Below are 25,219 nucleotides of genomic sequence, written 5' to 3'. Positions count from 1 at the left end.
CCAATTCTTATGTGGTCATTCATACAGACACACTGTCTTTGCCTATCCTCCTCTAACTAAAGCCACAACTATAACCTTTACATCACACAATGCAACACACACTCATTTATATTCCATTACTAACACTACACTCTCTCTCTCTACTTCTTATCACACTAACCGCTCTGACCCCTTCACACACTCCACCACCTCATCCACTCCTACAACTTCCACTACACCTCACTACTCTATAATCTTCCTATCCCTCTTTAATTTCGCCAGAATCTGCCTTCATAAATATATCATACTTCAGATGTACCCCCATTCCTGAAAAAACAAATCTAAATCCTCCTATCTGCACACTACACCAACTCCACTTAACTGCTACACTGGTAACTTGCTCCTTTCTGGGGACATCCACCCTAACCCCAAGCCTTCATACCTCTTCCCCCAACCACAACTCCTCAACACTTTCAATACCACCCTCTTTCTCATGTACCACTCCCTCTCCACCCCACCCCCAATTCTCCCACAACACCTCCTAAACACCTAACTATCCATTCTCTAAATATTCAAAGCCTTGTTAATAAAATCTCTGAGCTTCTTACCTGAATAGCCCATACCTCCCCTCACCTTCTTACCCAATGTGAAACCTGGCTAAAACCCCATAGCACAAACTCTGAAATACTACCTCCTGACTATAACATTTACTGCTCTGACAGACCCCCCAAAAAGGGGGGCGTTATAACCGTCCTCTACTCTGACAATCTCAACCTCTCACCAATTGCCATCTCTATTCCAGACTTACACCCATCTGAACCTATTATCCTTAATTGCCATCTTAACTCTCACAAGAAGTTTGCCACTGTCTCCATATATATCCTCCCAGACAGCAATATCCCAACTCTTGAACATATCCTTTCCTGGTTTTCCCATAATATACCGTATGATACCCTCATCCTTGGAGATATCACCAGTGATTGGACAAAACTAACAACTGACTCTCCACAAATCTGTATTAACCTACATGGATTCCACCAATTAATCACATCCCCCACCTGCCTACACAAAACCTCCTCTTCCAGTTCTACTATTGACTGGATCCTCACCAACTCCCCCAACCTGTACCACAGCCCCTGAACTTTACTTGATACCTTAAGCGATCATCTTCTCACCTCCATCCAAAGACACGCTACTCAATTACCCAAAACACACTCCTACAGGGAATGCCATAAACTCTATAACTTTAATGCCAACCTATCTAACTCCATACTATCTGGCATCAACTGGTCATTCCTTAGGCAACGCCCTCTCAATGAAACAGTACTAAAATTTAAACCATATTTTCCTAGAAGCTCTCAACTCCCTCACCCCCTTAAGAAGAATTTGAATCAAAGCTAATTACGCCCCCTGGTTATCTAAAGAAACCACATCTCTTATGCACAGAAGAGACTGCGCTTGGAAAGTGGGTTAAATCCCAAGCACCACCACAGTTAAAAATCTACAGGGAACTCTGGAACCTTGTCAAAAAAACAAATCAACAAAGATAAAAAATCCTACTACAACTCTCCCCAAACTTGACTGCAAATCCAATCCACGTAAATTCTGGACTACCCTTAACAAAAATTCTCCAACCTGGATGCCCTGCCACTCCCTCACCATTCCCAAACAATACTCCATTGGAAATGGCTACCCTTCTCAACAATCACTTCACTGATATGGTAACAAAACATACACATACTAACCACAACACTAAGACCAACTCTACCCCTTCCAACCCAAACAACAAAACTCCCTTCACCTTTCAACCTGTTTCTACTGCTTACATAAAATCACTTCTACTTAGCTCAAACCCAGCTCTCCCTCCCTGGACAACCTCCCACCTCTGCTCCTCAAACTAGCTGCTGAATCCATAGCCTTGCCTATATAACTACTAATTAATAGATCCATTCAAGAGGCTACAGTCCCTACTATTTTGAAATCCTTTTTCACCATCCCTCTACATAAAGGAGGGAATTCTACTGATCCTTCAAAGTACAGACCCATAGAGAGTCTTTCCCCTCTATCAAAAGTACTTGAAAAATGCATTCACTTCCCATTACTCAACTTTCTACTTCAGGAAAACCTCCTCACACCCAAACAACATGGCTTTCATCCCTACCACAGCACAACTACCACCCTCCTATCTTTTATCCATAAAGTAGCATAGGCTAGAGATAACAACCAACTTGCATCCTTTTCCTTGACCTCTCCAAATCCTTTGATACAGTATCTCACCCTAAACTTGCTGAACTCAATCTCTCCTCTACTTCACTCCAATGGTTCACTAGTTACCTATCCAACAATAAGTCAGATGGCTCCCTTCCTGCTCTACCCGGTTAACAAATGTCAAATAAATAAATTAACAATAAAAGTTGTTTCTAACAGAGTTAGAATATAGTTACAAGAAAATCAAAAAAAAGCTGAAAAACAGTCCAAAATACATACAATAAACGACACACACAATGAAAGAGGAGAAAATGGAAAGGATAAACTATCAACGAGACATGTAGGCTAATGATACAAGACAATAATCAGACAAGTAACAGTCCGTCAAACATATACAGTCACCAGTACAACATAAACAAATATAATGCATACAGTGTATGCTGCATGCAAAACACATTTCAATGGAACTGTACTGGAGCCCAGGAGTAATATAGTAATGTATTACTCTATTAAAGTAAGTAGTCAGAGTATACAAAGAGTAAGAAAAGGAGAACAGAAAAAAAGCACAGACAGGAAGAGAGGAAGTGATTGTGAAGGGCTTTTTAAGAGGCACCTGGAGAAGAAATAGTGGAAGATCATCCTAAAGTTTAGAGACAGCCACAGAAAACATATTCACCTAAGTGAACATGTGCAGTTGGAGTTTCTGTGATCAGTAAACCTGCAAAGCAGAGGTTGTGGAAAAGAGCACACCAATGTCAAACCAAACAATGTTACTCCAACATTCAAGAGATAAGTGCAGTTTTGTAGGTATATACATTTTAGTGAAGACCAGGAAGTAGAAAAGTTCTTGCAGAAATGATTCTGGCATGACTGATAATAATGTTTTCAGTTCTATTAAGAGACCACATTTCTGACAGGTTTTCAAAATAACTAATTTTACATGCAAATCAATGCTGATCAAAAATAGCACCTAGCACCTACTCGCTTCAATGAATCCTGAATTTAAAAGTAGCAGACTTTTCAGAAGCATTTGATGTAAAGATCATGGCATTTAATTGTAATTGGAAAAAAAAGTCATAGCCATTTCTGAACCCTTGTAAAACCGGTCTAAAGACGGTCCTGTTCTGTGGAACAGAGGAGGGAAGACATGACTACAACAAAGATGTCCAGAGAGTAAAGGACAAGACTACTGCAGTACTTTTCAGTAACAGAAATGGAAACATTCATACAATTTCTTACTTATTCATTCTAGTTTCTCATGGCATTTCACAGCTACTTTTGCAAATAACTATCATAAGACAAAGAGAATGTATGAAAACAACACATCAATGGATATCTTTCATGCCACATTTTCTTTGTCAGGGATACTATGCAAAAAAGTGATTAGTGCTTCATTACATCATAAAGCCAATGAAAAAGGATTTTGCCTACAACCACCACCACCATCAACACTTTAAAACTGGAAATATTTCGAGCATTGTATCACGGAACAACTAACCCAGTTTTCGGTTCAATAATTTATTTGTTTGGTAGAAGCTATATGGTTTAACAGTCACTGTTCAACAAAGGTTGCCAGAGGGGATATACCCTTTTTCATGCGTTGCATTTTATCGAGGATGTTTACATCAGTAAAACAGGCCACAAGGAGGAAAAACTTAGCTTTGACCCCACAACACACACACACACACACACACACACACACACACACACACACACACACACACACACACACAGTGACTTCCATAGTTTGTTGCAAGTCTTAGTTTACTTACAAATGGAATTCGATTTTTCACACTTGTGACATGAAACTTGGTTGTTTATGTAAACATAGCTAGCAAGATGTTGTTGTGACAGCTATGTCTATGGCAAGAGTTACAACACAATTAAATAAAATGAGAAGCCTTCCAGAAAATACTGCCAAAAATCTTGCATAGTTAGAAATCTTATGGACTACAAAACATCGAAAAAGTAATAGAATTACTCTGGAGATTTTCTGAAAAATAAGCAAAATGGAAATTGACCTAGAACACGTAAGAAATGTTTGAATAGCTATGTTTTTGTAAATGTGGTACATTAACTGATGAACAAGCATATCTACCATACAGCAACATGTACACAATAGTACACTATCACCACTTCAAGTTAATCTAGAAACAAAATAACTCATACTTACTTTCCCTCTTCATCAACCTCTGCAGGAGCATTACCCAGTTTTCTCTGTTCTTCTAGTTCCTTCTTCTTTCTCCAATCCTCTCGGGTCATTTTTTTTGGTTCATCTAGCCCCATCACACCACCTGACCCTTCTGCAAATCCTGCATCTTCCACAACTTTAGCTTCCATGTTCTCAGTCTTGTCTTTTATTTTCTAGACCTATTAAGAAAAAAAAAAAAAAAAAGATACAAAAATCACTCTCAGAATTAGGAAAGTACAGTGGTGTACACTTACCATAAATGTAGATGTTCGAGTGTATTCACTGTTGCAGTTATCACATTTGGGTTATCCCGCAGGGGTAGCCCTCAGTCGGCCCGAATATCAGAGGCTTAGTGTTTCTGTGTCGGTTGCTGTCGCTCCAGGACTGACGTCAGGTCGTCAGTGGTATAAAATCAGGCAGCCGACGCCATTACATCAGTTTTTCTTGCCCTGTCAGGAGCCCCCAATGGGGAGCTAGGTTATGGTGGAACACCACCACCAGTAGAAAGTAAATACCAAAATTTCCTTGTAATGAGAGAGAGAGAGAGAGAGAGAGAGAGAGAGAGAGAAAAGAAACAAGGGGGATGGAAGGAGGGAAACCAGGACTGCAACAGTGAATACACTTGAACATTTACATTTATGGTAAGTGTACACAACTGTAATATCTTCTTCATGTTTCACTGTTGCAATCATCACATTTGGGTTGATTCCCAAAGCTGAAGAAAAGGATGGAGGCAGTCAAGAAGACTGGGGGCTGGCTAGGATGCCCTGCAAGACTGCGGTGGCAAAGCCTGCCCTAGATTTGGAGAAGATAGGCAGGTGGTAATACTTGGTGAAGGTATTAACACATGTGTCCATGTTGCAGCCTCCAGGATGTCCCTGGTGGGGAACCCTTCTGAGAAAAGCTGCAGAGGTGGAGGTTGCTCTGGTGGAATGTGTCCTGACCCCCTTTGGGGGTGGTTTCCTGTGCTGTTTGTAGCAGAAATGGATGCAGTGTGCTATCCATTTGGAGATTGTTTGTTCGGATATGGCCTTGTCCTCTGCTCCTGCAGCGAAGCTGCCTAGCAATTGATCAGTTTTTCTAAAATATTTAGTCCTGTCCAGGTAGAATCTGAGCTGTCTGTGCACATTGTGCAGAATCCTTCCCCCCTTGTTTTGTGGGTTAGGAAAAAAGGTGTGCAAATGAATGGATTGGTTGAGAGCCACACTGGACACCACTTTAGGCATGAAGGATGGGTTAGTCCTGAGGGAGACCCTGTCAGCATGGAAAATGATGAAGGGCTCTACAGCCATAAGTGCTTGTAGCTCTGATACTCTTCTAGCCGAAGTGATGGCCAGAAGCAACGCTGTCTTCCAAGATAGAAATTTTAACTCTGGTGAAGCTGCAGGTTTAAAGTGGGTCAGCGTGAGCTTTTCCAACACAAAGTTAAGGTCCCAAGCTGGGGTAGGAGCTCTTCTGGGTGGCCTTAAGTTGTTAGCCCCTCTTAGGAACTGTTTGATGAGTGTGTGTGAGAAGAGAGATAGCTGAGGCATGAATTTTAATAGAAGAGAAGGATAGACCCCTGTGTAGTAGGTCTGCCAGGTAATCTAGGATGACAGGTAGGGAGGGCTGTGCCATTCCACTCTCTTAGCCTGGAAACAAGTGCAAAACCTTTTCCACTTGTCAGCATAGGATTTTCTTGTGCTGGGACATCTGGCCTCAAGTATAACATCTAGAACTTGTCTGCTTAGGCTGGCAGCTTGAGGAGAGGTCAGGGAATAAGCCAGGCTGCCAGGTTGAGGGTCTGCAATTGGGGATGCATGAATTCTCCATTGCTCTGGGTCACAAGTGTTGGGATCTGAGGTAGGTGCCATGGTGGCAGGGTTGACAGGCTACGCAGCAGTGGATACCAGTGCTGGCGTGGCCAGTCTGGGGCAATCAGGATTGCCCTCGGTTTTTCCTCCCTTATTTTGAGCAGTACCCTTGAAATGAGTGACAGAGGGGGAAATGCACAGACCAAGAGGTTTACCCACTGGAAGGATACAGCATCCACTTTCCAGGCCTTCCTGAGCTTATTACTGGAGTGGGAGGCAAAGAGGTTAACCTTTGGGGTGCCCCATTTCTGGGTTACAAGGGTGAAGGTTCTGTTGTCTAGCTGCCACTCGTGTGGGTCTGGCAGGTTTCTGCTTAAGTTGTCTGTCAGAGAGTTTAGAGATCCTGGGAGGAATTGTGCTAGCAGGTGTAGTTGCATGGCTGAGTCCGTGTGCCAAAGGGTCATAGCGAGCTTGCAGAGAGGATAAAAGTGAGTCCCTCCCTGCTTGTTGATATACCACATTATTGTGGTGCTGTCTGTTTTTATCAGAAGAGGCCCCGGGGAGAGTAGGGGTCTGAAAGCTGTCAGGGTGTGCTGAACAGCTAACCTTGATGCGCAGATGCATTTGATTTGGGCTCCATTAGCCCTGAATGCACCTGCTGTCCAGGTGAGCACCCCAGGCATAGTCTGATGCGTCTGTGATTAGGGTCTGGGTGGCGTTGGGTTGTGAGAAGGGAAGTCCCTTGTTGTGGTTGCATGCTGCTGCCCACCAAAGAAAATCTTTCCTTGGACAAGGTATCATTGGTATAAGAGTTTCCAAGTCTTGAGAGTTGTGACACCAAAGGCCTTTTAGATACCATTGTAGTTTCCTCATATGCAGTCTGGCATATGGAATAAGTAGAATGCAAGAGGCCATGAACCCTAGAGCTTGCAGGATTTTCCCTGCTGATAACTGGGTTCTGGTGGCTAGTTGAGAGAAGCAGCATGTCAGGTAGGCTTGTTTTTCTGGAGTAAGGAATGCCATCTGGGATGCTGTGTCCAGGCTTGCTCCCAGGAATACAGTTTTTTTGTGAGGGGACTAGTTTTGATTTATTTTTGTTGACAGTATACCCCAGGGAGATCAGTAGGTCCTTTACAAAGGTCAGGTGCTGTAACAGCTTTTCCTGACTGTCTGTCTGAATCAGGCAGTTGTCTAAGTATAGATAAATTTGAATATTTGTCTGCAAAAAGCAATGGCAGGAGCCAGACATTTTGTGAAAACTCTGGGAACAGTAGATAAGCCAAAGGGAAGTGCAGAGAACTGAAAGTGCATAGATCCTGCCCTGAAACGTAGGTATTCCTGCATGATCTCTTGATTGGGATGTGTAGGTAGGCCTCTTTTAGGTCTAGGGTGGCTGAACAAGCATCCTTGGAAAGCATAGGTAGAAGCTGCTGGAGGATGAGCATTTTGAATTTTGGTATCACCAGAAAAGTGTTTAGAATGGACACATCGAGGATAGGACACCATGTGCCTCTTTTCTGGGTACCAGGAAGAGTCTGGAATAGAAACCTTGGCCTATCTGTTTTGCAGGAACATGCTCTATTGTCCTCATGGAGAGCAGGGAAAGGACTTGCTTTATGGCCTCTGCCCACTGGTTTGGTGGAAGATCTGGGAACCCTTTTGGGGTAGGCAGAATGGGGAAATAAAATTTGTATCCCTGGGACACTATGTTGAAGATCCAGCGGTCAATTGGTAATGGTGGCCCAGTTTCTTGCGTGGAAGGAGAGTTTTCCTCCTAGGGGCACAAACAGGTGGGCAGAGGGAGGGGGTGGAAATGTAAGTCATTGTGAGTTCTTACCATAAGGGGTGGCTTTGCACTCCCTGTTTTTGAAGAAGAGGAACTCCAGTGCTTAGATCTCTGCATACTCTGGGGCTGTTGTCTAGGGAGGGGGGTGTTTCACCTTGGTCTGGGCTGAGCTGGGCCTGGAGGGGGCAGGAAAGGACCAGTGCTTGGAGGGGAATGCCTACTGAACCTCGGTGGCTGGACCTATAGGAAGTCTTTAACTGTCTGCATAGATTTAGCTTTTTCTTCCATCTTTTTTAAGACCTCTTCTGCCTTGGTGCCAAATAAGTTGTCTTTGTTCAAGGGTGCTTCCAATAATTTGGATTTGACATGGTCTGGCAAAGTCTGTTCCTTCAGCCAAGCATGCCTTCCAAGGACAGAACCAGTGACTGCTGCCCTGCAAGACGCTTCTAGGGCATCAAAACCACATTGTAAGGTGTGCTTAGTTACTTGACTTGCAGAATGCATTAACTCTTGTAATTCTATTTTCTGCACAAGCAGAAAAAGAAGATATTTTTTGTTTGAAGAGTTCCATGGTATGTTGCTGATATTTCAGCATGTGGAACTGACAATTTAATGCTCTAATAGCAAGAGTAGCAGAGGTGTATACCTTTTTACCCCATCTGTCCAGTGCTCAGGAATCCCTATCTGGGGGGGGGGGGGGATTCTTAGCTGAGGTCGCTTTGATTCCTTTAGGTCCTTGAGGTCGCTTTGATTCCTTTAGGTCCTTGAGAGATTACCTCGGGGCAGTACGATTTTTGAAAATAAATTTGTGAGAGTCAGGGACTCTATAATCTGTCAGGTTTCCTGGGAGCAGGTGGGAGGGTGTCAGGAGTCAGCCTGGATTCCATAAAAACATCATCCACAACATCCAGGACATGAGGAATGGCCAGAGGTCTGTACTGTGGTAGATCTAAGAATTCCCCGAGTCTCTTTTTTGACTGAGGATAGTCCTGACATTCTCACTGGAAATGCTCCCTTAAAGTATGTAGGGTTTTCCCAAAGGAAAAGTCCTCGGGTGGAGAGGCTGAAGGAATGGATTCCTCTGCATCAGAATCCTCATAAGCAGAGAGGGGTTGCATATTTTCATATTCAGATGCATCAGAGTCATCGGACTCCTATTCAGATAAAACTACTGGGGACAAGTCTCTTTTTCTTCTGGAAGGGGTACCCTGGCTTCCCCAAATAAGCATTATAAAGTCTTCCACCATTTTAAGCATTTGAGATTGAGGCAAGGAAGCAGGTGCCTGAGCTTGGGTCGTAATTTTTAGTGGGTTTGGTTCGTACCCTGGGCCTTAGAAACTCAGCTGTTTTTGAAAGAACTGAAGACGCTAAAGAAGTCGTCGGTATTTGTCGAGTATCGGTAGTGCGAAGTACTTCCTTGGAAGCCGGTGCCTACTCAGCAGCTCCATAAGCCATCCAAGGTAAAGACATACACAGGATCTAGTCGAAGAAGAGTCTTGCAGCATACCAGACTCCGAAAGGGTCTCAGTAGCGGCCTGCGAATCCACAGAAGCGGGCATCAGGGGCTGTGAAAGCAGCTCACTGAGGACCAGAGAACTGACGCCTAGCTTAATGGAAGCGTTGCCGGCAGTTTTGGACCTGTGCAGTTTGTCTCTGTCTTTATCATTACGTTTTTTTTCAGAAGATCGGTAGTTGGATGGCTTACCGAAGCCATATCGGAATTCGAGGACTGACAGCGAAAATATCTAGCTACAATAAGGGCCCGGCGATGTACAATTCTGGTGTTGAACAAAGCACAAAAGAGGCAGCGGGGGACTTCATGGTCTGGGCCTAAACAGGTGACGCAGTAAGAATGGAAGTCTCGGTGTGGTATTTGCTTTCCACAGGCGAGACAATTGTTAACTTTTTCTGACATCAGTTAGAGCAAGAAAAAAGGATCCCCAACAGGGTACTTATCTTTAGAAGACTTCAACTTCAATTCAGAAATGAAAACTCAGGTAGCGGCCGACTGGCACTCGTGCAAACTGCTTCTGCTTCGGGCTCCTCGGCAAGAAAGACTGATGTAATGGCGTCGGCTGCCTGATTTTATACCACTGACTACCCGACGTCAGTCCTGGAGTGACAGCAACTGACGCAGAAATACTAACCCTCTGGTATTTGGGCCGACTGAGGGCTACCCCTGATAGGATAACCCAAATGTGACGACTGCAACAGTGAAACACGAAGAACATCTATGTTTCAAAGCAACAATTACATTTAAATTGGACATTAGCATCCACAAAGTGCAACAGTGCACATCAGCATCTAAAAATGCACTTTTAGGCCCATACTACTGAAAATACACTCTGCTTAATTTTCTTCATTCATAGTGTGGGAGTCAGAGACATTCCCTGCACTTGCGGGAACTGCTGCGGTGAAAAATGGATGCTTCTCTAATTACGAACCTGTTTAGCCACAATGAAAAAGATCTCATTAGCGGCTAATCTGCATGTCCCCGAATAATGTGCTAAATATTAACTGTGCTAAACAGTACTTGTCAGCAGTACTTAACACCAGTACCATAAGAAATACTTTGAAACAGGCTCCCCCCTCATTCACTCCCCCACACATATACACCCCCCAACATACCTCTCAACTGTCCATAACTTTATAGAACATCCCTGATGTTGCCTCTTAGTTTTGCCCTGTCCCTCTTCATAAATCACAGAGTATTACAGCCAGTCAATAATACCACATACATTATTTTGGTGCTTCTTATTGTAACAAAAATGCAATGTGACATCTAACCTATTGATCTATTAACTTAAGTTAATTAGTGCAATATTTAAAATTTGCCCCCGACTTGTGGTTCTCATTCCTCCATTATGTTAGCCATACCCTCCCTTACTCACCTTTCCTGTTTACAGAACATTCCAGGTGTTGCTTCTTACTTTTACCCTTCCCCTAGTAAATCATGCTTGATTACACTCTGTCAATGACACCAGAAATTAGAGTTTCAAACTTTTTACTGTTCAGAAAATGCTTTGTGATGCAAAATCTTTTATTCTATTAGCTTTATGTGATTTAAGATTAATATTTAAAAAGCATCCTTACTGTTTACTGTGCCCCTCCCCCCACCCAAGCATTACAGATTTTGCTCATTAGACTAGAGAAGCTGAAAAGTGTGACGCCCATGCACTGGCCCAGTAATCAAGGAGCCTTAACCCTCACCACTAGCATCAGTGAGGGGTGTCCACACTGGGAGGATAACAAGTACACACACAGTAAAGTACAATTTCCCATAAGAGCACACAGAGATCATAGTCAGTCTGGGGTTGGTTTCTCCCTTTCTCTCCGGATCCCCAATATGACTCCCCACTGGCACAGCTACAGGGTTCAGATCTCACCAGAGTGGTCAAGCCAAAACCTCCACCCCCCCGTCTCTCCATCCAACCAATGCTTTGTTTTCCTGCCCAGGTAGCTGACACACGCACAAGCACAATCCCAGCTGTACTAACACACACCCTTGTTCTACCAATCCTTTAACTAACCTTCCTACTGCAACTACCCAGGAAGTCTCACACACACACACACACACACACACACACACACACACACACACACACACACACACATACACACACACACACACACACACACACACACAATCTTACCTTTAACGCAGTCCTTCCACACAAACTACAAATCAGGGAAAAGCAGCATTTCAGCCATGTGCATTAATACAGCCTACAGTGCTAATTTATGCAGATGAGTAATTCTCTCAATCCCCCAACTGCATTACTACCCTAAGCAGAGACATTTCCAAGGGAAAGCACATTTCAACTAGCATGCCGTAAAGACAGCCACCATGGTGATTCTACCAACCATGTAGAATCACCTCGATTGTCTGTTTCTGAATCCTAGACTGAAACTTCATGTATTTAAATCATTTCTTTACAGAAATATGCACAGATTACAGTACAGAGCAGGGCAACAAACAACTGGAGTTAGTTTGCATGACTTGTGAAGAAGACTACTGAATTTCATAATGGTAAATATGGGATTATGATCAGACACCCAGTTATAACCAAAATGCTGCATGCTGATGAAAATCACCTCAAAAGTGGAAGTATGTACAAATTACACATACTTATGAAGAGTCAGACACCCCCCACCATTAGGGGGTGGGTGAGGCCTCCGGCATCCATGCTAATTAAAGTTGGGGTTATTGTACCTATATTTCACAGTGTATTAAAAGTCCTCAGTGAGTTACAGGGCTTCCAGTAGTACAGTGCTGTGAATACAGCATGAAAACTGCAAAGAAACACTCTCCTCATAAATGTTTGTGTATTTGATGAATACCTGGCTGCCTTTTTTCTTTCTTTCTGGATTTTCAGTCACCTAGTCTTCAGATCTTGTATCCTATGATGTCATTATGTAATGATTTCACTTTTTACATATTAGAAAAATAATGTATGAAGTGCACATTCAGCATGCTGTTCATAACATGAACAAGAACAAGACAGTGTTTTACAGAATTTCTACTATACCATCTAGAATGCTATGTAGAAATTTATCTAGCGTTATCTACTCCCATTCCTTGAGTATGACCCAGTTCTACTCCCTACTCTTCATAAAAACAAACATGCACAAAACCGGCTCACTTATTTATTTGCTAAATATGCAAAAGGGATAAAGTTTCATAAACCCTTTTTAGTGAATAAAAGGACGTTTCACAGTACAATTACATAAAAAACATTTCTCAAAAGAAACTTTTCATTTAAAAATCACAAATTTCTCAAATATTGCAGAATCACATGTAAAAATTAGAAAAACGTCAGAATGCGTAAAGAAAAAAATGAGGTTTCAAAAATAATTTATGGGCTTATGCACTGGTTGATGAGAGATCATCAGCCATTATCTCTATACACTGACGTTTGTAGTCTTCAACAAGGTTGATCACTTAACGTTTTCATAAAAGTAACTAGAAGAATGAATATGTAAGAAACCCTATGATAATTTTCAATGTCAGCTATTCATAGTGACTACACCTTACCGCAGGATGTGGCTCTTCTACACTTTTATGCAATGTGACAGGAGTTTGACACCTCTATACTGCTCAGAGTTGTGAATATCTCCTTTCTTCTTCTACACTGGCATGAAAATGCTTACAGTCCAGCCATACGGGATACACCTTTTCTCCACACCATAAGTACCCTGTTCTCCTCAAATGCATCAACCACCTTGACCACATCTGATGTAACTTCATTTCAACCTGCTGCCTTTCTTGACTTCATCTCCATTAGTGCACTTTATTCTTCATCCAGGGTGGGTTAGCATTACTTTTTTGTCATATGATGTGCACGCAACACTGCAACAGAAGAATTCATTTCTTCCCTCTACACTTGATGGGGAACGTGTCATCTTTTCAAAGGTAGTTTTGGTGAATGCAGATAAAATGAAAGCAGTTTGCCAAAAACACTTTTGTCGACAATAGTGAGTGCTTTTCTCTCCACTACTGTGCAACCTCATTGTTGGTATATATAAATTCTGTGGGGTGTAAAGGTATCCCTCAATAGCATGGTGCAAGGTGGCTTGCCTGCAAAAATTTTCTCTTTAAATGTTCACAGAAGGTGTTACTGGCAAACTGCCTTTCTTTTGTTTGGCATTCACTGAAACAGTCTTTGACAAAACTGACACAAATCCACTTGATGTCCTTAGGACTGGTGAGCAGACTGGCAGATTGCTGCTGTCATTCCTTATGAATGGTGTCTGCTGACTACCTCATCATTCTCTTTTCGCCTTGCAACCTGATGGAACTTCTTTGTGACATCTACCAAATTACTTTCCAAAAACTGGTAGAGGTTCTCTGATGTTGTTCTATGCCACTGTGATTGCTCTTAGCCTTCAGACATCCAGTATTCCTTACACAGACATAAGATACATACATATATATATATATATATATATATATATATATATATATATATATGTATACACACACACACACACACACACACACACACACACACACACACACACACACACACACACACACACGTATTCAAAGATGCAAATGATCAATGAATTCCAGTAAAGTTCTCAGCCACTAAAATTAAAGATTGTAAGATTCCAACCCCACACCCCCACATCTATACAGTAATGCCAAACCTGTATCACAACAGATAAGGATGTACTGAATCCTTGTTCCACCACAAATTTGCGCACAAAACTAGCTGTACTTGGTGACCAGCTCTGCAGTTGATCATTTGGAACAAAGTTCAGTCCATTCAACCAGCAAGTACACTTGAATGACTGTAAGTAACACATATACATACATATATATATATATAGTTAGGTGTAGTTAGGTTTAAACTACCTGTAGGAAGTTTACAGCTCAGAGTTAGGGTGTAGCCTGCAGTTAAGTCTGTAATGTAACTCACAGGTAAAAACCCGCAGAATCTGAAAAATGGCAGTTTGTCACTGCTCTGCACTGAAGAAACTGTAGGGCATGCTTCTGAGTAGCATGAGGAAGAGGTCTTCAAAAGATAGCCGTAGGAGAGAAGCAGAACAGAGTACAGTACAGTACAGGCAGATTCCAGATTAGAGGTCTGTGGGAAGACAGGGCCTCTGTGATAAAAGTTCTGTGAAGCTGTATATGTGCAGCCCATCACTGGTGCTTGAAGGAGAATAAAATTATTGCTTTCTAATGATATGCTACCCTGCATGGTGAGAAGGAAACAGTTCTGGAACAAAAAAGGAATGAGCTCTATAAGTGCAGACTATATGAATGCAAATTTTGTGAAAACCCACACTATGTACTTTGGGCCACTGCATTACTGTAAAGAACTGACACAATATTAAGATGTTAAGAAGGACTGCACTTTTGTTACTTTTATTCCACATATATACATATTATTACATATACACATATATATATATACATTATATATATATATATATATAATATATATATATCTATATAAACTTCAAAAACAAAATCATCCCCGGGGGGGGGGGGGGGGGGGGCTGCTACAGGAAACAAACACTGGAGACAGGAGCTGATTGCTGAGCGCTTTCGTTCGGTTTTATTACTACGAACTTCTTCAGAGCAATACATTAAATTAAAATACTTTACTTGTTTAAATAGTATTGAGAATGCACACAATTCAAACGAGGTGTAGAATACAGCGTTTTGATAGGGTAACAGTATATATATATATATATATATATATATATATATATATATATATATATATATATATATATATATACACACATATTCGCACACATTTATGTATTCATATATATATATATATATATATATATATATATATATATATATATATATACACACATACACATACATACATACATACATACACACACACACACACACACACACACACACACACACACACACACACACACACACACACACACACACACACACACACACACACACACACACACACACAAGCTGCTTTTTTCTGTAATCAAAAAGGTGGTGGTACGCATATGTTGCATCATTTGGGTCAACCCCTCGCCCTGCTCAGTCCCACCCCTGCCCCCCCCCCCAAATACTTCATTTTTTCAGCAAATCCTCTTTCATGAAAAATAATAAATAAATAAAATCTTCTCTCTTAATAATCTGAGTGCCTCTTATATAAAGTATAAAAAAAACTTATACATCTCTTTTTCCACGTTGTTATGGTCTTGTGTGTATAATCCGTGCGGATCCACTATGAAAGAACATTCATTTGCCTTTTGGTTCATTATACTGTTTTATACACAACATATTTATATCATGAGCTCTTTTCTCCTTGGCTGATTTGCTTCCATTCATTTTATGTGCCTAATCCCACTGGCTCACTAAATGTAGTTTGAATGTGGTGACTGGTAAATTCCAATAGGACAAAAATTGCAAAGTTAAACAATCAAAAAAAAAATGAAGCAGTACAACTAGAAATGAGTCTGCATGCTGTCAGACTACCACAGACAAATATTAAAAACAATTTATTCCACTACATATTAAGGCAAAGCGGGAGGAAAATCTCCCTGTACACTACGCTTGCAAACATCTATGCACTATTATCTAGTTCATGTCAGTGTCATAACAAGGAAAAACTGCAGAAATGGAATTGTAGAGTACAGCCCTAATGGAACTAATGAAAGCATGTCCAAGGCATAACTGTATCAAATCTGAATTATTTCATTCCACACAAATTATCAAATTAAAATAAAAAGAAAGAAAACAATAAAATACTGCTTGACATTCTGCATTGCACAAAAGCAGAAGTAATACTAATAACTATAACATCCCACTTAAAACATACATTCTATTCGACTATGCCTAATAAGTGAATTAGCTTTTCCAAAACTATGGTATAAAATGTCACAACATCACAATCACATGTCCATTCTGCCTCAACTGCACTCATTACAATGCAAAATGGTTACAGAACTTCTCCCAGCTTCTTCTGAGAGAAATACAGTCTTCACGGTGCAAGGGAGCAAGAAAGGCTCACTACAGCAAAAAAGCCACTACATTTTCATACTTCTTTAATGAGCATACACAGTGAATAACAGTGATAAACAACTGATTATTTTAGAAGATAGAAATGTCACTTTCACAATTTCACTTGCAAAGCATATTAAATTCAGTTTAGAAAGCAAAATCATTCTTTCGGGCCTCATGGCACTTTGATTTAGCATCCGAAAACAATATATACCAGTCTAGAACTAAAGCAATTGAAATTAAAAGAAGCGAAGCAGAATGTAGTATAAAACAAATACTGTGCTGTACAGTACAGGCAGCTGCATATTGAGAAATAACAGCTACTTAAACAGGATATATACTTACAAGCACACCTACTTATTACCTGCTACTTCTTACACTCGTCTTAACACACACTGGGAACATCTTTGAATAAAAATCCTTCCGCACCTGGGAAGGAGAAACTAGTTCTGTCCTCCTTGGGACAGCATGTGATGAAGAATCTGAGGAAACAAAAAGAGTCTGATCTGAAGGATAAGGAATGACCCCTGGAAAGGAGGACTTTTCTCCCACTGCCATCTGTAACCTTGATGTATGATTTTCAGAACCCATTTGTCTGAAACTATCTATCTGTTGCCAAGAGAAAAATGGTGATTCAAATGTTCTGGTAGAAAAAGGGGCTAGGGTGGGAGAGTGCCACAAGGTCTCTTGAACAGTCAGTCAGACTTGTAGGACTGCCCATGGTTTTGGGAAGTTCAAGACTTCTTTTTGGAACCCCCTTGCCATTTCCTCTCAAATATCTGTTTAGCTGTATTTTGTTGAGACTGTTTACTCTGCTTTTTGCCAAATAAAGCTAATACCTGGGAAAAGTAAGTGCACGTTCACACTTCATAACTGTTAAATGCTTGCACTGTGATTTCAGATAGTAAATGGTCTGCTGCATTTAAAGGTGTATGGTCGGATGCATTCTCTTCAGGTTATGAGAAAACAAATGGGAACAGGAACTGAAAGGTATGTCTTCTAGATGAAAAATGGTATTTGACAGCAATTGCTCAATGCACTGCTTCTCTATGAACTGTGATTCGCTCAAAGATTGAAGTGACAGACAAAACAGCCACATTTCCAGCCCTGCCCTCTTTAGAGAGGACAAAAATAAGGAGGAGTCCTAGCTGACATGCTCAGTGTCCTTCCAGGGGCACTCCTACCCAATTTCTTTGATCCCCTTTCCTGATTCATGATGCAGCTTCTACTTTACTGACTCTTCCTCCGATATGTAGTTCTGATTTTTCTCACACCCACCTCAACTCTACTTATATTTGTACTTGTTTATCGGAGTAGAGAACTGAGCTCCATGGACCTTTTCCAGACTAAGTCCAGGAGCAGTGACTTACTCAGACTTACACAATCAGGCAATTGAAGCCAAGGGAATCAAACCTTGTACCACTGGACCACAGAATAGAGCTCCTTAATCCTCTAAGCCAAATGCCAGACTTATCAGTAATCAATAGGCAAACAACACTGATCTGGAAGCTGGCTACATAAGTGCTATATAAAAATAACCCCCGGTATCTTGTGTTATTGTGAATTTACTATAGGGGAGAATATTTTCAAATTCAAGTTTATTAAGGTGCTTTTTAGCAAAATGCCATTACAATAAAGAAAACATAATAAAACACAAGTAACAAGATCCATAGCTATAAATAAGTTGACCAAAATAACACTATAGCAAGTTAATCAAAAATAAGCTAATTTATAGACTTTTTAAATATCTAATTACAACGAGGCAAACATCATTGCAGAGTGTGTTTTATCAATGATTTATACTGGGTAGTGTCAAAAATGGGCCAACACAAGTGCAGTGAAGCTGAACTGAGATGTGCAGAGCCTAACATGTAAAACTGCGCCCCCGTTTATGTTTGTCAATTAACATTTTAATAAGCAACATAATTGCTGACCTTGTACAACACATAATAACAGCTCAAAATACTAACTTATAATAGTATTAAAGGAGAGGTACTGAATTTGGGGAGATAGGACTCCTGCTAAAAACTGTCAAGAGGTGTCATAAAACTCCTTAGTAATATTTTTGCAGAAGCTGCTGTCAGAACCACTAAAAATTCATCTGCCAAGATTATGCAAAACATTTTACTAGAATTAATGCAGGCAGTGCCATAGCAAGAGTGGAGCAAACACTGCACAAACACCAAGATGTCTGAAACACCAAACATTAAAAAAAAACAGATTGACAATTTACATGCTACCAATTAAGTGACCACATTCTCTTAAGAGAGAGCTTGTAAGGTGACTGCCAAATGTTTCCGATTTCTTAAAAGACAGTGGGAGTCTGAAGACTCAAGACTTCAAGAATGAATAAAAAATGTTGTTGTTCTCAGAAACATAGGTCTGCCAAGTAACACCCATCAATTATAGTTAAACAACTACGCATGACACAAAGAAGTGTATACATAAGTGATTGCATATCGAATGTTCACTCGACACAGCTCATAGTCAGCATACATTTGCTATTATCCACTGCCAGACCTTAAAAATAAACAAAAATAAATGCACACAATATCGCTCTTCCTCCCAAGGAAGTAGAACCCTTGTTTGCCTATGCCCAGGGCTAGCCCTTTAAATAAATAGTTTGGATTATCCAAAGTTATGAACATATATCTTAGATATATTTTACACACACACACACACACACACACACACACACACACACACACACACACACACACACACTTTTTGTACACACGCATACATACACTTCTCTTAAAAACTTAAAACACACACACCTACCACTCACTTGTCCGGTCGCAGTCCACTATCCACAGTCCAAACATCTCCAGGAATTCAAATTTTGCCTGCGCAGACCCAGAAGATGTGAACGATCAGTCGCACATTGCACAGATGCAGAAGACCTTCTGCGTCTGTGTGACCCGAAGCAAAGGGTGTTCTTAAAGAAGAACGCCCTTAAAAAAAGAAAAATTATTATTACTATTTTTTTTTTTTTTTACAGGGCAGCAGAGATGCCGGTATGCCGTACCAGCATGTACTGGCCAAAAACAAGCCCTGTGTGTGTGTGTGTGTGTGTGTGTGTGTGTGTGTGTGTATATATATATGGTTTCACTTGAAACCGTCGAATTACCACTTCGTCGAGCCTGACATCATCGAGACGAAAACATCGCAAACTGACATCAATGAAAAGTTAATTCATTGAGTTGCATACCGTCGAAAACGAGTGCTCAAACATGACAAACTGCAAATAATGCCACACACAACAATGCCAGTATCAAAACATAGAAATATGCGATGGCGGTAACACACAACACCCTGTCAACACCCCGTGTAGTGACAAAACAGTAAACATGTGCACATATGACTATCTCCACCCGTAGTTGCACTCTTGCCACCATAACAATTCCATACTTCACGTGTATTCCATCAAATATAATTAAACGTAATGTAGAACATGATAATGAAGACAAAAGCAGCACATAAAATCAACCTAATGACTCCAAAATCACACCAATTCTGTTTGAGATCAAAGCTTGAGTACCTATTATTCCAGGGCAAAATGTTGTGTTCTCCGCCATGTTGGTTAGCTAAGATCTGTGTTTTTATAGTAACAACAGCCTTTAAATGTGTCACTATAGCAGGAATTTCAAAAGCACCGGGAAATACAACAATATAACCAGTTCTGTACTCTACACTCGACGGTATGCAACTCGATGAATTAACTTGTCGTTAATGTCAGTTTGCGATGTTTTTGTCTCGATGATGTCAGGCTCGACGAACTGGTAATTCGACGGTTTCAAGTGAAACCATATACAATATATATATATATATATATATATATATATATATATATACATATACACACATACATATATTTATATATATATATATATATATATATATATATATATACATATATTTATATATATATATATATATATATATATATATATATATATACATATGTGTGTGTACATATATAGTGTGGGTCTGTGTCTGTGTGTATATATATATATATATATATATATATATATATACATACATATGTATATATATATATATATATATATATATATATATATATATATATATATATGGGTCTACTTTACATGGTCGATTTTTCAGAAAGTCAACTTTCATATGGCCGAGACCACATGATCGACTTTCGAAAAGCCAACCATATAAAATAAACACAAAAAAACACAACAAACACTTACCTTAAACTGTTAGCAGGGGGACTATGCCCCCATGCACCCCCTGGGGGGGGGGGGCAGAGCCCCCCGTAACTTAAATATACCAACTCCGAGATTGCACTACAGTGCGGAAGAAGGAAATTTTCCCATTCCGCACTGTACAGAGCTAGCGGTTCCCCATGGTCGACTTTTCGAAAGTCGATCATATAGTCTTGGCCATATGAAAGTCATCTTTCTGCAAAGTCAACCATGTGAAGGGGACCCATATAAACTATACAGACAGATACTTACAAGTGCAATGAATAACTGTTTTGCAAAAAACAATATACAACCAAAGTATGTCGGGGGCTTCACCCCCACAGCCCCCCCCCCCCCACACACACACACCCTTACTATATATTCTAACTCTAGGATCACACTACAGTTGGGAACAGGCAATATATAAAGGTCGACAAAATGGGTTTCAGTGAAATGCGTGATCAGTGAAATGAACTTTCAGTGAATTGGTCTTGCTGATTTGGTTGTCAGTGAAGTGAGCTGTCAATGAAATGAAGGTAACCAATATAGGCATATATATGGGTCTAGGACATTTCACTGAAACTCAAATGACTGAACACAAATGACTGAAAGCACAATTCACTGAAAACACATTTCACTGAAAGTTATATATGGCCTTTTCCCCACTGTAGTGCGACCCTGGAGTTAGTATATATATAGTAAGGGGGGGTTTGGGGGCACCGCCCCCACATATTTTAAGTATATATTATGTTCGGAAAAGCGTAATATATTGGAATTGCAAGTATCCATGTATGTAGTTCAAAATATTTAAAATATGCGGGGGGCTATGCCCCCCACACTCCCTCCTTACTATATATACTAACTCCAGGGTCGGACTACAGTGGGGAAAAGGCCATATATAACTTTCAGTGAAATGTGTTTCAGTGAATTGAGCTTTCAGTGAAAAGTGTACACTAAATTTGACTTTCAGTGAAATGTCCTAGACCCATAGATAGATATATATATATATATATATATATATATATATATATATATATACATACACGGACACACACACACACGCACAGGGACACAGAGACAAAGACACACACAGGGACAAAGACACACACGCACTGGGGCACAGTGACACACAGAGACAGACAGATGCACACAGGCAGACACGCAGAGACATAGACATGCAGAGACACAGACAACCAGTCACATTACCATCTGCTGGATTTCTTTGTGGTTATTTGCAGTATTGCTTGCCTTCGTCTTTTTTAAGTGAATCTAGTAAACTTTCATTTTATTTGTATTTATTTTATTTTATAATGAAGTTACGGCTGACTTTATGATGTACAGCACCTGTCAAAAATCTAACCTCAAAACTGCTATTTTATTTGTGCTTAGCTGTATTTTAACTGGAGCATTTCTCCCCGGGCCACCAATGAAAAGGGGTTGTTAAAGCCCAGTCGGACTATCCCAGTAAACAAAAGCAATACTATACAGAGATCAAGATTTGTAATTAACAGCAGGGCGCAACATGTATGACCTTCAATGTGTTGGACCTAATCTGTAAGGATTCACCGATTGGGTCCACAATTAGAGGTGTACTTCTACCATATTATGTCATTTCTTTTCTCTACAGTAAGCATTTTCCGCTTCTCTGGCATCTTTATATGTGACAGCTGACCCACTCCCATAAACAAGTGCAAATTAACTACCATTTCTCCAGCAACTTAGTTTTTCTTTAAAAATTATTAAAAATTGAACATTATATTACAGGTGTGGCCATATTAAAGCCATATATAAATGAAATTATGGTGTCAGCATCCTTTGGGTCCACTCCCCGAACTACACACTTTAGGATATTGCTGGCCCTTACCACTACCTTTTAATCTTGATACTGGTGATTCAATAGAAAAGAGATAATAATCTCAATGTCTTTTACTTCTACCATGGTTGTCTACAACTCTCCACATATGCAATTAAGTATTTTATAACTTTTTACGCTACATGTATTGTAATCCATCTGCCATTTATAATTCTGTTCCTTCAGCCTCACTACATCTTCTCTGTAACTCTCTCAACACCATCCTTCCTCCACAGCTGCATCACACTTGGAATTCTCCACAAAATACGATACATATGCCCTAGAAACACAGCTTTAAATACAGTACTAGTCAGTTCCCACTACATGGATTTCAGTTCTCCAGACATTATTTTCCTGGATGCTAAATTAGTTTTACTGATGTAGGTGCCTGAGTCCCATGCATATTTATTTATTTATTTAGGGACATTTGTTAACCGGGTTGGTCCAGCTGGGCTTCTGGCCCATTTTCAATGGTGACCCGAAGAGAAAAACTCCATACACAAACAATTTAGCAGTAATTACATCTGAGTCAAAAGAATTGCAAAAAAATGTTATACAGCAAGTTTAAGAGACAAAGTAGAACACATGCACAAAGGATTATACACAATGTTTTTACAGAGAAATTATATACTTACACATTTACATAAGAATTTTACCCATCAGCATTGGTTGATTCAGTTTAGTAAGTATCCACATGGTAGGGTACTAGATGAAAGGGGAGGGATTATCTAGATGTGAATATGGGGTATGGGATGCTTACACTGGGTCTTGACAAGGGTAAGTTACAAAAATATATTTATTTCTGCATCTTACAAAAAGATATGCAGATGCTTGAATTCTATATCTTTTACAGATATGACATGATAGATGAAAAGTTTATACAAAATAAAACTTTGAGGCAAAAAAACCCCTCTCTAAACTCAAATTAATTCAAATCAAATGGTTCTCGTTCGGGGACCATGTGGCTTGGACTGTCCTTCCCAAACAATGCCCCCCCACCCTAGTTGGGAGGCATCCGTGATCACCGTGGCTTGGGGAGGGGCTGCAATAAATAGGCGTCCCTCGACCAGTTTCGAAGAGTGCATCCACCAGAGGAGGGACTCCCTGCCAGCTCTGGTGATATGTATTGGATGAGTCAACGGCAGATCTAACCATGACCACTGGACTGCAAATGTCCACTGTAGTACTCGCATATGTAGACGAGTACAGGGAAGAACAGTAATGGTGGCTGCCATGGAACCAAGAGCTCGTAATACCATCTCTGCTGAGGGGAGGTGAGAATGAATGATCAAGGACACATGGAGTAAGCTCTGAATTCTCTCTGGGGTTAGAAAAACTCTCATTTTCAAAGTGTCTAACCTTGCTCCAATGTACTCTAGAACCTGGGCTGGGTTCAGAGAAGACTTGGCTGTGTTGACAGTGATTCCCAGATGACCTGACAGTTTCAGAAAGTAGTCTCTGGCTTGACAAAGTAGACGCTTGGTGGGGACAACAAGGAGCCAATCATCCAGGTATCGGAAGACCTGTATTACCTGAAGCCTCAGGTGAGCCGCTACAACTGCCATGACTTTGGTGAACACCCTGGCGGGCGTGGTGAGAACGAAGGGTAGGGCTCGAAACTGATAATGATTGGCCCCTAGCCAGAAGCAGAGGAACCTCCTGGAGCGTCTGTGCATCTTTATATGGTAGTACTCATCCTGGAGTTCTATAGAGCACATCCAGTCTTTCTCCTGCAGGTAAGGCAGGATGGATTGCAATGTGACCATCTGGAACTTCTCTTTGGCAACTGACAGGTTGAGGGTGGAAAGATCTAGAAATGATCTTATGTCTCCTGTTTTTTTTTTTGGCAACAAAAAGAACCTGGAATAGATGCCCGATCTGAACTGATCATGGGGGATGGGATGGATGACTCGTTTCTTTAGTAACTTGTTTATTTCGAGCGCTGCTGCCTCCATTTGCATGGGTGGTACGCCTGGGAGGTGTTTTGGGGGAAGAGGAGATACCACAAAGGGGATGGAGTAGCCTCTGGATATGATCTGAAGCACCCAACGGTCTGTTGATATGGACTCCTATGCTGCTAGGTGCAACAAAAGACCCCCCCCCCCCGACTGACTCCAGTCAGTGCTGTGCGGGCCTCTTCAAGAAAGGGTCCTGAGAGCCCAAATTCCTCGGACCCTGTCTGCCTCTGGGCTGGCATCTATCAAAACCCCTTCTGCCTCTGGAGGAAAAAATGTCCTGAGCGTCCCGGGAATACTAAGACTTCTGGAACCATATCTTCTTTTGCCATCGCTGATTCCTGGAGAAGGATCTCAGAGGGGTAGAGAAGCAGATCCTGACAGCAGACAGCGTCTTCCTGTCCTTTTCACTCAGGCCCAACATCTCACGAACCGTCTTCCCGAACAAGGAAGAACCATCATAAAGGGCATTTGCAAATGACACCTTAAAGAGTTACGTGAACTGATGCAGCTTGAGCCAAGCGTATCGCCTCATGGCAACACCGGACCTGGCCACCCTTGCTGCTCCTTCGGTGGCATGCAAAAGGAGGTGCATGGATGTGTTAGATACCACTTTTAAAGTGGCCATCTGCGCAAAGAATGTGCGCTTATCCGCCGGAGACATGGACTCCAGGACGATTCAGCTAGCTCCCTGACAAGGTCGCGCTGCAGTAGGGTGACATGTGTCAAATAATTCAGCGTCCTTAT

At 41.0% G+C, this 25,219-nt stretch overlaps 1 protein-coding gene across 2 annotated transcripts in view; it reads right to left on the bottom strand.

Annotated features, from left to right (window-relative positions):
- SLU7 (SLU7 homolog, splicing factor) overlaps positions 1-25,219 on the bottom strand; it is a 906,055-nt gene that overhangs the window by 864,252 nt on the left and 16,584 nt on the right. For both annotated transcript variants that reach the window (XM_044084498.1, XM_044084499.1), the window contains exon 2: positions 4,361-4,557. In XM_044084498.1, coding sequence (XP_043940433.1) covers positions 4,361-4,527 — 167 coding nt within the window. In that variant the 5' untranslated portion in view covers positions 4,528-4,557. The remainder of the gene's footprint in view (positions 1-4,360; positions 4,558-25,219) is intronic.

This window comes from Protopterus annectens, chromosome 9.part0 (genome assembly GCF_019279795.1).
Source record: "Protopterus annectens isolate FY-2018-M chromosome 9.part0, PAN1.0, whole genome shotgun sequence".
In the NCBI taxonomy this organism is placed as follows: Eukaryota; Metazoa; Chordata; order Ceratodontiformes; family Protopteridae; genus Protopterus; species Protopterus annectens.
Note: the sequence above shows the minus strand (reverse complement) of the source record. Positions and strands in the feature narration are given on the sequence as shown.